The following is a 16,927-nucleotide window of genomic DNA, read 5'->3' as shown; positions in this document are numbered from 1 at the left end:
AGAGCTGGACAGAGTGTAACAGACGCAGAACGGATGCATGGCTGGGCGCGAGGGGAAGCAAGGTCCGTGCCTGGAGGCCAAGAGTGGGAAGTGAGGCTGCAGCTAAACTCGCCGTGAAAGCTAAGCAAGCACTGACTGTGAGAGAAGACGGTAATTGTCATCGGAGCCTTCGCGGATGTAGGAAACAAGGAAGAAGTGAACACTGGACACAGCCACGAGTATGACTTGGAATTACGGAATTTTAGAATCCTGTACCACTGGGAGGAAGATAGAGATAATGGTTAACTTCAGCTTTTGATAACTTAAGTTTGCAAGTTAAAAGTCTTAGGGCAGCCTTCATCCTTCCTTCCAGAAGGTCAAGGCAAAGGAGCTTATCCGGACCTGTGCAGAGAAGGTGTCCACCCGGCTCAAAGGACTGGCCGCATATGGGGGACCCGGCAAGTAAGTAAACAGAATGAGGATACTGGGAGCAAAGCAGGGCTAGTATAAATGTGGAAAGGGGGGTAGCCTGAGTAAATGGATGCGACCGCTTCTCAGTGTGTGCAGACAGATACAGAGACAGACCTGGATGTAGACCTGCATGCAGGTGAGCGCGTGTGTCTCCTAGCTCTGTGCGCTGAGAGGGCCCGGGAGCTACGACACCCTAGGAGCAAGGAGCACATCTAGTGCCCAGATCTTGCTTTCTAAATACCACTCTCCACTGAAAGGATCCAAGTTTCCTTGGAGAATGGCTGGGAAGGAAGGTGAAAGAATAAGATAATCCAGGAACATCTTGTGCCAGAAGGTAAGGAGGTATCCCTGTAACTGGAACATGTGAAAAGAACACAGATGCTGGCTGGAGGGCCCCCCACGGGTCAAACGTAGGAAAGTCTGAGCATCACTGTAAACAATGACAGCAACGGATTACAGCCTGTTACATAAAATAGGAATCCGTGAGTCCACGCCGATATAAACAAATAAATGAATAAATAAGTGAGAAGAGAAAGCTCTTTGGTTTTTTAACGATAAAAGTCCAATCAATAAGTGTAGAAGAAATGATTGAATTAGAAAGGTCACAAGTGCGTGCCACATTGTACTATTTGAATGACAAACTAGGGATGTGAGTGGAAAGGAGAATGAGATTTTCACATAATCTTGAAGTATCTCCCCACAAAATACTTATTCATCGTGAAAGGGAGAAAAGTAACTTTACAGCGGACAAAACCTGGTGGACTCCATTTTAATCGAGTGAGCAAAATTAACTCCACCAAAGATGGGGCATTTCGATATCACGTTAAACCCAACAAGACACAGTGTGAAGAACTCAGCATCGCTTCTGTGACATTCTGACCAAAAATGCATAATCTGGGTCTAATCGTGAAGAAATATACACATCCACATTGAGGGATATCCTAGGAAATGAATGGCCTGTGACCTCTGAAATTGTCGAGGTCATGAAATGACAGGAATGGCCGAGGAACTAATCCAGGTGAGGGGGATGGAGAGACAGGACAGCCGGGTGCAGTGTGTGGTCCTGGACTGGATCCTTTTGCTACCGAGGACATTTGGGGACCACTGACAAAACTTGGATAGGGTGTCTGGGTGAAGGGTCATTCTTTGTAGTATTCTTGCAACTTTTCTGTGGTTTTGAAATACTTTCAAGGTGAAGGGTAAAAATGAACTTCAGGGCCATCTCAAACTTTTAAGAAATGGCTACAGGCTGGCGGTGAGCTAGCTGTGAGCACGGCAGCCCAGGAGCTGCACAGCCGGGGGAGTCTGTGCCATCGCCCACGGGCCCCGTGCCATGGACCTGCACCGCCCTGGTCACTCTGAGACGCCAGGTGCAGGCCTGGGGAAGGGGCACGGCCACCTCTGGGGAAAGGCACGGAGCCTGCCCAGATCATCCTCCCTGGGGAATGGAGCCTCGGAACCTCTGGAAAGAGACGTGGGCAGAGGCCGGATCACTGACACGTCCTACTCCAGGCCCCATGCACGGGGCCCCCGAGGCAGGACCAGAGCAGCAAACGTGGTACCTTTTCAACCCCCCGTGTCACCTGGGAAGTTCCATACAAACAGGACGGACCCCACGCCCGGAAATGCTGACGAATTGATTTGAGGTGGGGTCTGAGCGCTGGTGTGTCCTGGAATCTGCACTGACCCGCGGCTGGGATGAAGAATGCCGGCTACCTTAGGAAGATGGTCACGAGGCTCCTGTCTGTGCCAGCAAGGCCAGGGCGTCAGCACCCCTCCCTCTCAGCTCCCCTCAGAGCAATCACAACCGAATTTATGAAAACTGGTGAGAAAGTGAACGCTTGGTCTTGAAAGCCAAACCAACAACCAGAAAAGCCAAGTTCACCTCCGAACATGAATACAAAAATCTTAAACCCAAACTAAAGCAAACAAAATGGCCATCACATTGTGTTTATCTCAGGAACACTGGGACGGGCGAACATTAGAATATCAACATAAATCATCTCACCAACAGATGAAAGAAGAAAAAACATGAACAACTCAGTAGATGCAGAAAACAGTTTGACAAAATTAAACTTCTTCATGATTTTTTTAATCCTAAAAAAAGGCAAAAAAAAAAAAACCCCTCCTAGCAAACCAGGCTTAGAAAAGCATCGTCTGAACCCAATACAAACTAGCTGCAAAAACAAAGCCTCAAGAATCCCACACAAAACCTCCCATAAGTCTTGTAAATGTCACACTTGATAATAAAATCTTAAAAGAATTTCTTTAAAGTTAGTAATAAAACAAAGGTTGTCCTAACGCTGCTCCAGTTCACTATGATACAGGACGATCTAGCCCTCCCATTAAGAACGATAAATAACAAGAAACAGAAAAGAGAAAGAAAGGTTTCACAGGAAGAAATAAAACTGTCACTAGCAGCAGGTGACGTGACTTCTTTACAGAAAACTACAGAAGAATTAACAGACTAACAAGACATTCTCCGAGCTTCTGGCCCTGAGGCCCTCACACCAGGCTGGGCGGTGGCACAGCTGCAGCCTCAGGTGTGGGCCAGGGGCCAGGCCGCTCAAGCCGGATCCCCTCCCAGGCTGAGCCGTGTGGTCCGGGGACGGAACTGAGTCCCTCGGGTCTTGTCTGCAGGAGTGGGTCACAGCAGCCTCCTCTCGGTCAGTACGAGGTTTAAATGAGTTAATGTTTGTAAAAGCACTTAGAACACAGGAGAGTTCATTAAATTAAAAAAAAAAAAAATTCAAAAATCAACCGTGATCTTATATGCCAGCAACAGAGTCAGAAAATGTAACAAAATGTACATACATTGATTCATCCTCCCGACCATCTTGCAACAGCACTACTGACCCTGTTTTACAGACGAGGATGCTGGGGCTTGCGCAGAAGTTAAATTATGTCCAGGACCACAGAGCTAGGAAAGGAGGGCAAGAAAAAGGGGGGCCAGGGGCGCTGGTGCACAGTCCATACTTTTCCAATCACAGTTTTTGAGGCACGCTGATGGCCCCTCAGTTTGCCTGCCTTTTTGGGAGCAGAGTGAAGGTAGGAATAGATAGCCCAGTGCCTTTGCCGGGAAGAAAAGAGCTGACAGAAGTAGGTTCAAACAAATGGAAAGATGTGTCATGTTCTTGGATAGAAAGACGATATCATCAGACAACAGCAAGGAGAGTAAAGCAGTGCGCACGCGTGCGTGTGCGTGCGTGTGTGCGTGTATGTTGGTGGGGATTGGGAAGACCTTACCAGACATTAAAACAAATTTTAAAGCCTCTCTAATTAAACAGTGTAGAGTTAGAGCACGAAGAGCCTGACTAATAGAACAGAATAAACAGTTCAGAAACAGACCCGAGTGCATATGGGAATTTAATACTACAAATCAGGAGGAAAAAATGGACTTTTTAATAGACGTTCTGGGGACAATTGCACAGCTATTTGCAAAGTGATAAAAGATGGACTCATACCCCACTCCATACAAAAGAACAAATTCCAGATGGATGGAGACCTAAATGCAAACATGAAACCATAGAACTGGTAGTAAAAAAATTGGGTGAATTCCTTTTTAACCTGAGAAGGAGGAAAATCTTTCTATCTAAGACTTGAAGTGCAAAACCTTGCAAGAAAAGATTGATAAATTAGACTTCAATTTTTTCTGGCATGGCAACAAATTATATATACTGCTGATGGAAATGCAAAATGTACAACCTATAGCAGAGGGATTTGGTAATGTCTAGGAAATTTACATATACATTCATTGCTTGATCTTGAAATCCCGTTCCTAGGAATCGATCCCAAAGATTCAGTGGCAAAAGTACAAACTGCGTATGCAAAAGGCTGAAAGCACCTTTAGGTAGAATAATGCCCCCTGCAGGCATCCTCCCCACCACCCCCCAGGTGTCCACACCTTAATCCCTGGGACCTGTGGGTAGTTACTCCACACAGAAGGGATTCTGCAGACATGATTAAGGTCAAGAGCCTTGAAATAGGGAGATTACCCTGGATTATAGGGGTGGGTCCTGGAAAGTGCGAGAGTGGGGCAGCAGAGTGGGTCAGAGGGATGAGACAGAAGGAGACAGTTGAAGCCTGGGAAGGACCTACCCGCCATGCCTGGCTCTGAAAGTGGAGGGAGGGACGTGGTGGCCGTAGAAGCTGGGGATGGTGACAGCCAGCTCGGTCCTAGGACCACCGGCAACAGCCTGAACGAGCAGGAGATGGTGGCCTTCCAGAGCCTCCGGACAGGAACGCAACCTGCCCACACCTGGACTTCAGCCCATGGAGCCCAAAGCTGTGAGATAACACACTTGTGTCGTTCCAGCCACTGGGTTTTGGCTGTTCGTTGTGGCAGCAGCAGGAGAGGAATGCACAGCCCAGGTGTCCAGAGGACCAGCTGAACACACAAACTTGCACGTCCACACAAGGGAAGACCATACGCCAGGCACGTGACGTTCACGTGTCCTCAACTGAAGAAAGCAAAGCACCTTCTGCATACGGAAGGGGGACACGGGTACGGGTATTGCTACCGCTGCAAAAGACAAAAGAGGACCAGCCGGAAACCTACTGTGGGGCTTCTGGGGAGAGAGGCAACAGCGTAAAGGGAGAACGACGAACACAAACGTCCCTGAACACAACTAGTAGTTCTGACTTTGAGATCATGCAAATGAGTTACGTGCTCGAAAGTCAATTAAATTTTAAGGGCTTCCCTGGTGGCGCAGTGGTTGAGAGTCCGCCTGCCGATGCAGGGGACGCGGGTTCGTGCCCCGGTCCGGGAGGATCCCACATGCCGCGGAGCGGCTGGGCCCGTGAGCCATGGCCGCTGAGCCTGCGCGTCCGGAGCCTGTGCTCCGCAGCGGGAGAGGCCACAACAGTGAGAGGCCCGCGTACCGCAAAAAAAGAAAGTACAAATGATATTTCAAGAAAGCAATCTCTAAAAATTGAAGCAAATCAACAAAACAAAGACACTGAAATGAATGAAGCTAATCTGTATTAGGTTGGTGATAGAAACACACAGAGAAGAATTTAGACTCAGTATTTTGACGGTACATTCACAGTGTAATACGGTCTAACGACAAGTAAGTCGCATTCAGCAGGCTCCTTAGCAATATCATGGACATTGCAATTTTGAAACTCTTTATAGAATAACAGGATAAAGAAAATAAGTAATTTTGTTAATATTTCTAGAAAGCACACTTTTAGTATAAAAGTTACTGAAAACGTAAATTCAAAATTAAGTAATCTTAAATTTGAATTGGAAATATCAGTACGAACCCACGATGTTTCCAAACACATGCGTTTCCTCTCTCTATCCGCTGGAAAAGTCGAGAAACAATGACCAGTCAGCAGCAATGAGCACCCTCCCCTCCCCTTAGTGCCCAGATCATGGCCTTCAAATGCGATTTGACGCTAAACGAAACCAGGTAGCAGCGGCTCAGTTTGAGCTTCAGCTCGGCGCGCGAAGGCGCAAGGTGCTCCCGGGAAATCCCCCTGCATCAGGAAACAAGGAAATCATCCAAGATCAGTTATCGTGAGGTCAAAACACCTAGAACGTGAAGGGCTGCCCACTGGCCAAGATGGGTCAGTGTTAGGTTCAAAAAGAATGATGACTGTAGGTGACTGAAACAGACTGAAGACACAAAAAAACCCGTCCTGTCCTACTGACACCCAGGAAAAGAGAGAGCAGGGCAAAAAAGGAAGGAAGAAAAACCTGTTCACGTTGGGAGTGGCTGGGAGCCGGTTCCTCACTCTGCAATGCCCTGCCTTCCTGTGTTCAGGGTAACGACCTGACCTGAGGGAGGAGGTAGCGCTGCTTCTCAGAGCTCCAGCTACTAAACGCGGAAAGACTGATAGAAAGTTGCCATTTTGAGTATCTGTAGATAACACTGAATTCAGGCAAAGGTCACTAATAGGTGAGAGCACTGGATACGAAGCTGACGGGAGGACAAGGCAGGGACCAGGCTGCCGATCGTGCGCTGTCCCTACGTTCCCTAGGGGGGATCCCGAGACCCCAGGTGTCCTGATGTGCCGCCATATGAAGCCCCCAGCCCCGCCCAGGAATTACTCTCCACCACAGTGACCACGACAACGCGGGAACGGTCCAATGGAGGTTTTAGAATGAACTTCCTGTTTACAGGAAACACGGGGGCAGGGGGACACGTGAAGTGACACTACAAGGATGCAGATGGGAGATGCTTCTCCGATGGAGGGCATTCCACGGGACAGGGGACTGGGGTTTGTAACAAGGCAGTGGCAGGGGAACAGAAGGGGCTCTGGGTGAAAAGGGCAACATCTCTAGTGGCAGAAGGCAGCTGAGTGGTGGGCGGGGACAGGGTGGGCTTGAGTGGGTGCTAGGGAGGATTGCAAAGGGCGCAAGGCAGCTAGCTCGTGGGGCCGATGGGCTTGCTCACTATCTAGACTGTGGCGAGGGCCTTACAGGTATACAGACGTGCATGTCTGGGTCAAAACTTAACAGACTGTACACTCTAGAAATGTCAAGTTTATTATATGCCAACTACACCTTGAGAAAGCTGTTAAAATTTTTAAAGAAATGATTTAAGAGACAACCAAATGCATAACGTGAACTCTGGATCCTGTTCTCATCAAAGCCACAGTAAAGAGACGTTTTCGGAAAATCTGGGGAAATGTGAATGTGTCCTGATTATTAGATGATATTAAGGAATGTTTATTAATTTTGTCAGGTGTGATAATGGCATTCTCATTATGAGAAAATGCATCCATAGTTTAACGTAAAGGTATCGAAGGAAGACAAGTGCATAGGATGAGAACAGGCGTGCAACCCAGATCCAGACCGAGAGACGACATTCCTACCATTCCAGAGCCTTCCCGTACAAGACCCCAGAGGGGGCCAGTGCTCTAACGCCTGGGACTTTGTACCTGTGGACTCAAATCACGAGCGTGGCTTCCCTTCCTCAACACCGTGCTTGTGAAATTTGTGCCCATTCAGTGCTGAATATGTGGGAATAAAATGACGTGTGGTCTGATACACGCAGTGGTCACCAGTGGAGAGAGGGTGGGGGGGCACGTGGGGCAGGGGAGTACGAGGCACAAACTAAGCTACAGGATGTGTTGTACCACACGGGCAATAGAGCCAATATTTTATAATAACTATAAATGGAGGACAACCTTTAAAGATCGTGAATAACTATACTGTACACCTGTAACTTATATAATTTTGTACAGCAGCTATACTTCAAGTTAAAAAGAAAAGGTGCAAACTAATAGGCATGAAATAAATAAGATATAAGGACTTAATGTATAGCACAGTGAATATAACCACTATTTTGTAATAACGTTAAATGGAGTATAATCTATAAAAACATTGAATCGCTATGTTGTACAATTGAAAATAATGTAGTAGTATGAACAGACGATACTTCAGTAAAATTTCTTTTAATTGAAAACAAAACCCCCAAACACTCCAGCAACAATAAAAAGTAGGACTAGATGGATCTAGATAAGAGAAGAGACGAGCCTGGGTGACGGGTGTGTGTGGGAGCTCGTCAGATCACGCTGCTTCCTTTTGGGTATGTTTAAAATGTTTTAGATTAAAAATATAAATAGGTCAGTCGTGGGACAGAAGCATGAAGCAAACGTAGTGTGGAGAGAAGTGCTATGTGTTCCCCCATCGCTTCCTCTCCTCGGACAGACAGAAGGAAGGACCCTTCCCAGACCCCCTGCGGCTGCCTGGAGCCCGCGACTGTCCTGGCGAACAGAACCCAGGGCAGAAGGAGTGTGGACGCTCCCAGGTCCGGCTCTGGAAGCACAAGACGCAGATCTTGAGTTGAGCCACGGAGGGGTGGGCATCTCCGCTCCTGTGGCCCCGCCTGGCCTGACTCCCACTCGGAAGCCCTCGGAGTTTGTGTCCTTGGCGTTCACCGTGCCCAGCTGTACTGCTGTCCGGTGACGCCAAGGACAGACTCTCGGCTTCTGTGTCCCTCCGAGCACTCGCCCGGCTCCGTCTGGCCGACTCTGAGACGCCAGGACTGGTTTCCAGGAGATCCCACAATTTTTCTCCTTGATTTTCTTTGATGCGTTTTAAAGTTCGCTTTTATTCTTTTGGTTTTCATTTCCAGGGGATTTATTTCTTCAGTTTGATGGGAGGTAGGGGCATACGGTGATTTTTTTCTACGTAAATAATTGTTCCAGCCCCATTGATTGATCAGTTCCAAATAGCTGGTTCCCACTGTCAGAATCCTGCAGAGGTTTCTGGAAACAGTTGCTTAATGAAAGTTTTGAAGATGTAGATGGAATTCGTGCCCTGATTTATGGCCAGTTTCCAAGAGCGAACTGTCTTGCAGTAGAGCACAAGCACAGTCATGAAAATCGCTAGGGTTTTACTACGGACAATAACTGTTTGGAAACTTTACCACCCGCGTCGTGCGGGTCTTTTGTCTGTTTTCTCAGCTCTTAGAACAAGGCGCTTCTGGGTGGGTGGGATTCACCGAGGCCCCTGTGACCCTCCCTCTGACGCACGAGCCCTGTGGGGCTTGCTATCTTGCTATCGTGCTTTGAGTCAGAGGCAAAGTTCTCCCTAAGGTCGACCCTCAGGATCCCCGTGACCTGCCCCCGGCTCTTCCCTACACGCCCTCACTCCAGCCATCCGGCACCCCTGCCGTCCTCACAGGTAAAGCGCATGTTCCTCTCCCAGCAACCTGAGGGTCCTTCTCCTGAGAGAGAACCTTCCTCCTTTACGGCACAGACTTTGTTTTTGTTTACCACTGTGCCCCTCGTGCCTAGAATAGTGCCTGGAACTAAACACGCTCTACAAACACTGCTGAGTAGATGCATATTCATTCATTCATTCATCTGAGAGAAAAGTTGTACCAAACAATCCTCTTAGTCTGTTCGGTAGCGAATTGTGCTATAGAATTAAAAGAAGAATCTCAACCAACAACGCCATCAAATTGGAGGAACTTACCATATATTGAACCACAACTTGAATTCTCACCCCATGATCACTTCTCCCACCCTCCAGTAAGAGCCCAGCCTAACACCCCGTTTTCCCCCATCTTCCCACACCCTAACCCCGAAATCCCAGCCGCCTCCAGTCTCTGGTTCTCCTCCTCCAAACATCACCACCTCCCAAACTACCCAGAGGCAGCTCCAGCTACGGATTCCTCACTCTGCAAAGGCATCAGTCAACCGCCTTTCAGCTTTAGGCCCCAGTGTTACTCTGTGGAAACTGCAACTCTCGGCTTCAAGGAGACCATACCTGTCCCTCCACGATCCACCTGGAGATGGATGTCTTCCCGTCATAGCCGGGTCGGAACTGCAGGGTGGCTGAGCGAGGGCTGATGTTGGAAATGACCAGATTGGATGGGGCACCAGGCAGTTCTGGAGATAAATGAAAGGGGAAAGGTGGAAGTTTAAATTCTGTCACAGCTTAAGAAGGGTATCAACATATCAGCAAGTAAACAGCTCCAAAATGCCTTTATATCAGAACAGGGCTTGTTTTCACAACCACGAAGGTGAGAAGCACAGCTTTCCAGGAATGTGCTCACAGCATGACTGCCACTCCAACGGGGTGGCCCGTCAGGCTCCAGGCCACGTGCCGTGTCACTGGAGACCTGTGAACGTGGCTCCCAGATGACAAACCATGAAGGTCGGGTCACGTCTCACTCATCATCTCCCTGAACAGCAGGTGACCAGCAGACACTTGCTGAGTGAAGAAAGGATGGATGAAGGTGGTTCTTCCAGGATCCTCAAAGAACCCAAAGGACCGACCGTCCCTCCTCCCTCTGACAATGACCTTGACGCCTTCGAAAGAGGCGGGGGGAGCGTGCACCCCGTGCGTCTCCAGGCAGCTTGACGTGGCGAGGTGTGCGGGTCCTGAGCCGTAGGCTTCCTGGCTCTGGTTTCCAAGACAACTGGATTCAGGTGAGAGCGCAGAACTCTTCCCGCTCTGCCGGTGCTCGGTTGCTCTGGCAGCTAAATGAGGGGCGGGTGGGTTCTGCACGAGGCTCCCCCCTCTCAGGCTGCCTGCGGCTAAGCCTCCTTGCTGAACACAGGCGGGTTGCCCACTCCCCCCAAGGAGCCCATCCCACTCAGAAGTGAGATACTGTGAGTGCAAAATGAGAGCTCTTACGTTATCGGGCGATGCAAAAACTCTAGAGAAAGACAGCAGGATGAAATGAAAGCGAAAAAGATGCAATGCGAGCAGGAGAAAGGCCCTCGGGCCACACCGTATCTGAGGAACAGCTTCTGAACTCGCCCGTGTTTGGGGTATTTAAGACCAGGTCTCGCACAGGGACAATAAGACCTCTTTGGCGATCAGTTCAGTATTTGCACAGGCAGCGTCGCTAGGCTCTCGAGGGTCCTTTCCACGTCACGTCTAATGAATTCGAAGAGGAAAATATTTAAATCGAAGGACAAGTGACTCTCTTTTGCAAATTTCTCCGCTCTCTGGATTCTTTAGCTGGTTCTTCAGTCGTTGATGGATGTAAACTTTAAGCACGGCAAATGGAACACAGCCCCCAAAGGGATCGTCATCACGTGATTTGGCTTGGCCTGCCCCAGGATGGACCCCCGGCTACAGGTGACCCGAACCGTCAGGGAAGCAACAGCAGCCCCGCGGCCTCCCCCGAGCCTGGGTATCAGGTTCACTCGGCACAGCCGGGCCCGTGTCCACTCCAGCGCTTCTCTGCGTCCAGGGCAGAGCTGGTCACGGTCACGCTGGGGGCGGAGGTGAGGTCAGCTCGTCCACTTCCCAGCCCCGGTTGGACGGTGTCCAAGCCGTCCAGGGAACAACCTGGTCACGCACAGGGACGTGCCCCCAGCGTTACCCCGGCCGCTGTACGTCAGCCGTGTCTGTCAGATGAAATCACGTGCCGTCGTCATCTCCTCGCCACTAGTTATTAAAGCACTGACAACATTTTAAATGTGTGCTTTGGCAGCTGGCTGTTTACGCAGAGTAACTGCATCTCTCTGGAAGCCAAGGACTTCTTTCTTAAGAAAGGATACGTGTATTTTGAAAATATCTTTAAAAAAACATCAGATTGCCTCAGGTGTGGTCCCCGACCAGCAGTGTGGGTGCCACCTGGGGCTTGTTCCACTGCAAGCTCTGCAGCCTCACCCCAGACCCAGGAGTCAGCCGTGCGGGAGTGGACCCAGCACCGATCAGGGGGAAGCCCACATCTGATGCTCAGGACAGCGCTAGAAGCATCACTGCCTGAGAGGGAGGGCAGCGGTGACTGCATATCAGTAGACAGGAAGCCTGGCTTCGGGACGCCGAGGGCTCCAGGCTCCCCTGATGGCCAGGAAGGTAGAAAGGGCCCCGTGGGGTCACAGCGCTCAGAGGACAGGATACACTCCCTCCTTCGCTACCACCCCACGGCTTCTCCCGAAACACAGCGCCTGTGCGGAGAGGCGGTTATTCCTCTGGGGAGTTTTAAAAACTGTATACATTTTATTTGTTTTGTATTCTCTTCGGGTCCCGTGTGGTGTGCCAGGCTTCCAAGAAAATAATTAGGTTACAAAACCCTAACTGGGCGTGGAGGGTGCTATGGGGGTAAATGCCGGTGTCAGCCCTTCCGGGCCTGATGAGCAAAGCCGTTTTGCTTTTTTCTCAAAGACCAAAACGAGGCCAACTGACCTTTTTAAAGAGCAAGAGACCTCTGGCTTTAATTACAGGACTGAACGGATGGCCCCATGACATCCTCTCACACCCACACGTATTTTGTGAATTCCTCAGAAAAACACTTTCGTTTTAAACATAAACTGTGGAGAGAAAAAGTTGAGTGCAATTTCCAAAGCTGGATGAGGGTGAACGTTTAGGAGGAGACTCTGACTTCCAGAAAGCCCCGCGAGCAGGGTCCCCTCGTCCCTGCTGTGTGTGGACAGACTCTTCACCCTTCACGCCCCTTCCTCGCTCCCCTCCCCCCCCCACCCCGTGCCTTTTCCCGCCACCTACCTTCTCCTCACTCCTTCCCTCAAACCCACATTTTCACTCTTTTGTTGCGTGAATGCAGTTTTGTGCTTCCTGGTCTTAAGTGTAACGTTCACTGACCCCCGGCCATCCGAGCCAGGAGCTGACACCCCTCTTTTAAAGGCCCCCAGGGACTTCTGCACAAAAGATGCCCATCAACTCCGAGCGTGAGAAGCGGCCCAGGGAAACGCGGCAGCGGGGACGCCAGGGCCCGAGCGCACTGACCTGGGGGCACCCCGGAAGAGATAGTGGACGAGGTGGCCAGGCCAGCGCCCACGGCGGTGAGGGCCGCCACGTCGATGGTGTAGGTGGTGAGAGAGGACAGCCCCTGGATCTTATACTCGTGCGTTGAGCTGTTGAGAGTGAGCTGCAGCCGCGAGTCGCTCTTCCCGTACACCTCCCAGGAGATCTGGTAGCCTGGAAAGCAAGCGAGGGCACAGGGTTAGTCCCGGGGTCCCGGGGACAGAGGCTGGGCCACCCGTTTATCTCGGAGAATCTGAGCAGGAGCAGGGAGCTCAGCCGGGCCCACTGAAGTCCACTGCGAGTCCACAGCCCCTGGAAACGAGAGCCCGGGCGGGGCCCCTCCATCCGGCCGCTGGACCACAGGGGCGGCAGGAGGACGGGGCTGGGATCTCTGCGAGCTCGGTCCCTGGAGCACGGATGGAGGGGGCTGAGGGCTGGCTGGCAGCCTGCGGTGCTCGGTGCCACCTTCTCTTGTCAAATGATAGACCTGCTTCGTCCGTATTTCCATCTTCAGAAGCTGATACTTTCATTACATGGTACCCTAATCAGCAGCTTGCTCCTGGCTTGCAACTAATTTGTGGCAACACTGCCACTTTTCCCTTTGCAAAATGGTTGAGAAAACACTTTTTGCCTTAAAGTTTCTCTCCCCCAGGGCACGAGTGTCGCTTCCAGCTCTGCCTTCCCCTTCGAGCCTGTTTTCCGAGCGACATCTGATCTCCTCTGTACTCGGATCGTCCGGCGGGGCCTCGTGATCACAAGTGATTCAGCCATTGCAGTTTGGGGCTCAGAGAAAAAAGACCCTGCCAGCCCCTGGGTCAGCCCCCTTGGAGGGGGCTTCTGTGATTAGAGAACATTTAAGAGTGTCTCCTAAAGAGGGAGGTGGAGATGGAGGGCGCTCCCGGGGCCAAAGGCAGAGCGCTGAAAACGCCTGTTCTTCCGTCTTCCCGGCCGATAAACTGGGGAGACAGAGGCACTGGGAGGCGTCTTCTCGTTCCTCTCCCTCTGATGAAAGCAATAAACAGAGTGAGAAACTCACACTCGCAGGTAAACAAGAATTTAGAGGAGAGCGTCCTGGGACCTCAATGTTTTGAAAACAATAAAATTTTAATGTCAGAAGCCGCTGCCCGTCTGCTGCCCCACAGCCTGGTGACCTCTGTGTGCCGGGGGGCTCCTGTGCTGGGGTGGGGCGGACGGGGCACCCGGCAGTGGAGGAAGCAGGGGGCCCTGCCACACGTCGGAAGCCCCTAGCTGCGCTCCTGGCCCGCGGGGACCACTAGGTCCGCGGCTCCAGCTGCCTCTCGGCGGGCCAACCGCTCACCATCTCCCGACTCTGGACCTTAGAACCTCCCTCCTCCCGGGGACCGTCCTGACCTCTGGCTTCCCGCATTCTCAGTGGGCCGGCACGAACACCACGATGCCCTAAAATCAACCCGCTCTGTCTTTTTGGCCAGTTCAGATTTTTGGAACTGATTGTACAATTAAAGAAAGAGAAACCTTCAGGGCAGGGAGGATTAATAACTTCAAATCCACAGAGTATTTATGATGTCCCTGTGATGCTCTGAGCACTTCACCTGCATTAATTCACTCAAGCTTGTGCCAGAGCCCTGAGGCTGGAGCCATCACGACCCCTACCTTACAAAGGAGGAAGCCAGTGCCACCAGAGGTTCCTGAACTGGCTGGAAACGGCCCAGGCTCTTCACCCTCCACGGAGCCTCCTTCCACACAACCTGCCCTCGGAAGTCTTGGCGTGCACAGGTAAACCTGGAAACCAGTCCCGGCCTTGGTGGGTTAGCCTGATAAATCTCTACATGGAGTGACGACACTCGGGGTCTTCCCTGAACGCACAGGAGGAGAAGGCTGTCGCTATGTTGTCGTACACGTTTGCCGTTATGTATGTTGTTAATGTCACGACCTTGTCTGTCGGACAATTTTATTTGTTTAAAAGCTGTTCTTCATCAAAATTTCCTAAAATACAGCCTTTTGTTCTGCACGGCAACCTGGAGCCCAAGCACGGCAATTACAACACCTTTAGCAGAAGAGAATTACTAGGATCTCCTGGCATCAAAACTGACACTCCAGTGTGCTGCCGTCATGGCTACAAACAGCACCAAACGGACGACTGAAGACGCCCGTGTGCTCAGGAGAGGGTGTGACAGACACCAGCAGAGAGAGGGAGCTGGCCTGGAGGCCGCGCACAGAGGGACCGAGAAGGGGCGTGTGGTGGGCAAGGCCCCGAGCGGGCCGTCCTGGCCGTGAGTGTCCCGCTGGCTCCGGTGCAGGAACGGGGGGCCCCCAGCCAGGGGCCGGGCCTCCAGCTGGCGCCCTACCTGCTCCAAACAGCTGCCCAACTGAGACTAGCGACCGGAGGAGCTTCAGAACTAATTCTGCGTGGATCCGGCGTGAACTCTCTGCGAGGGGGCAGTGCATCCAATCCCAGGCTGTCTGCCAGCATCCCGGCCCTCACAGACCAGAGCCGACGCAGGGAGACAGGAGGACGCTGGAATTTACAGGGAGCGCTCGTGGGCGATTTGTGCGCGCGCCTGGCGGCCCTGCCGCTCGCCTCTCCTTCCAGCAGCACAGGGAAGCTCCCGGCACCCCGTTTCCTGAGGGCCGTCTGCACACAGAGCGGCCCGCACGCGGGACCGACGTCACGCCGCCCGGCAGCTGCTCTAACAGCCTCAGGCACTGATGGAGCGGCTTCAGAGGGATGGTCACTGGTCCCCTGCGGACGTTTCCTGAAAGGGGCTTCTGGAGGCCAGGTCTGCCCACAAACACGGTTTTTCTTTTGCTGTACTTGGTAAAATTCTCTCCCTCCAGCCTGGAAAAGGCCTCTGGGGTGCTGCCGGTGTGCCCCACGGGAAACCCAGTCAACCTGGGGAGCGCCGCCCTGCGTGTCCGGGCAGAGCGTCCAGGGCAGGGAGAGCCCCACGGAGGGCAGGGGTCCCTGGCAGGTGACCACCGCCGGGCTCCCCCCTCTGGGGAGGCCCTCTTCCCCCACAGCCCATCGTACAGGGTGGGCGGGAAAGGCGACGGCACAGGCCAGACGTGGTGGGACAAGGCGGCCCCGAGAGAGGAGAGCGACCCAGACCCTCGGAGCTGCCACCGTGTACTCGCTCCCAGCCCAGGGGCAGGGCGAGCCAGCTCTGAACAGCCCGCGCCGCGAAGGCCAAGTTCCACAATAAACAGTAGCCGCTGCCTGTAACTACAGGTATTTGTTTAATAAAACACGAACTTGGGCTCATTAAGCTCCATTAGCTGGTGTGACGGGCGACCATCCATCGGGAGTGCTGGTGCCCGCCGCTCAGCCTGGGGATGTCGGCTCCCCTCGGGTGATGACGCCCGGGGGTCTCCTTCAAGACTGGAAACTGGAGGGGAGACCTCGGTGCTCCCAAAGGGCAGGGTGGGGCTGAGGGTGTGTCTGTAAGGGGGCAAGGCCTGCCTGCCTGCCTGCCTGCCTGGGGAGTGCGTCCACCAAGGGGTCCTGGCCAGATTTCTGAAACGCAGCACACTTAGGTGAACCCTGAAGGCTGAGCTGACGGAGGTGAATGGTCCACCTCTCCCCACCTCAGCCCCCTCTGAAATCAGCAGTAGGTACGGCTCTAATTCGCTCTAATTCAGCCACAGATGGTCCCCGAGGGGCCTGAGCTAGAAGGCCTTTTTCTTCCAGGTGGTAGAGCCTCCCGCTAAGCATTTGCTTCTGGGTTTGCCTTCCCTCTCACTCGTCTGTTTTTCCTCCCTTTGTGTACCTTAAAGTGACATCCTGCTGTCTGCAACCTCCCTCCTCCGCCCCTGCACCCGCCTGGTTTAATTCCTTCCGTTCCTGGCCACCAGAGGGCTTCTTCATTACATACTCAGCACTGCAGTCCTCTACTAAGAAGACCTCAGAAAGTGCAACAGATTGGGGTTTTGAGGTCCAGTTTCAACAGTGACTTTTCCCCATTCCTGGACTTAACATTATTTAAAGTGGGTATTTCAAAACATCAGCTTCTTGAGGGCAGAACTAGATTCGTAAATTTATTTTATTTAACAGTGAGGGTTAGAGGCGGCATCAGTTCTCAGGTACCATCTGGACCCGAGGACTCCACTCTGCGAGGGGGTCGGGTGGAGTCCAGGTGAGTAGAGGGCACCCAGCAGGTAAGCAGTGGGCGGAGCTGACGCTGGGAGGTTTCCTGAGTAACGGGAGAGAAAGGGGGAGTTTCGTGTAGGAACACGGTCCCCCAGGGCACTGCAGCGAGAGTGGTGCCCGCCCTCCGCCCGTGTCTGTGGGCCTCCGCAGCCCTCCAGCTCGAGCAAATC

At 52.1% G+C, this 16,927-nt stretch overlaps 1 protein-coding gene across 1 annotated transcript in view; it reads right to left on the bottom strand.

Annotated features, from left to right (window-relative positions):
- Positions 1-16,927, bottom strand: part of SDK1 (sidekick cell adhesion molecule 1) — a 539,765-nt gene that overhangs the window by 119,575 nt on the left and 403,263 nt on the right. The window contains exons 21-22 of the mRNA XM_065892294.1: positions 12,614-12,805; positions 9,677-9,798 (exon numbers count right to left, since the gene is read on the bottom strand). Of these exons, the coding sequence (XP_065748366.1) occupies positions 9,677-9,798; positions 12,614-12,805 (314 nt within the window). The remainder of the gene's footprint in view (positions 1-9,676; positions 9,799-12,613; positions 12,806-16,927) is intronic.

The sequence above is a fragment of the Phocoena phocoena genome, chromosome 15, assembly GCF_963924675.1.
Source record: "Phocoena phocoena chromosome 15, mPhoPho1.1, whole genome shotgun sequence".
In the NCBI taxonomy this organism is placed as follows: domain Eukaryota; kingdom Metazoa; phylum Chordata; class Mammalia; order Artiodactyla; family Phocoenidae; genus Phocoena; species Phocoena phocoena.
Note: the sequence above shows the minus strand (reverse complement) of the source record. Positions and strands in the feature narration are given on the sequence as shown.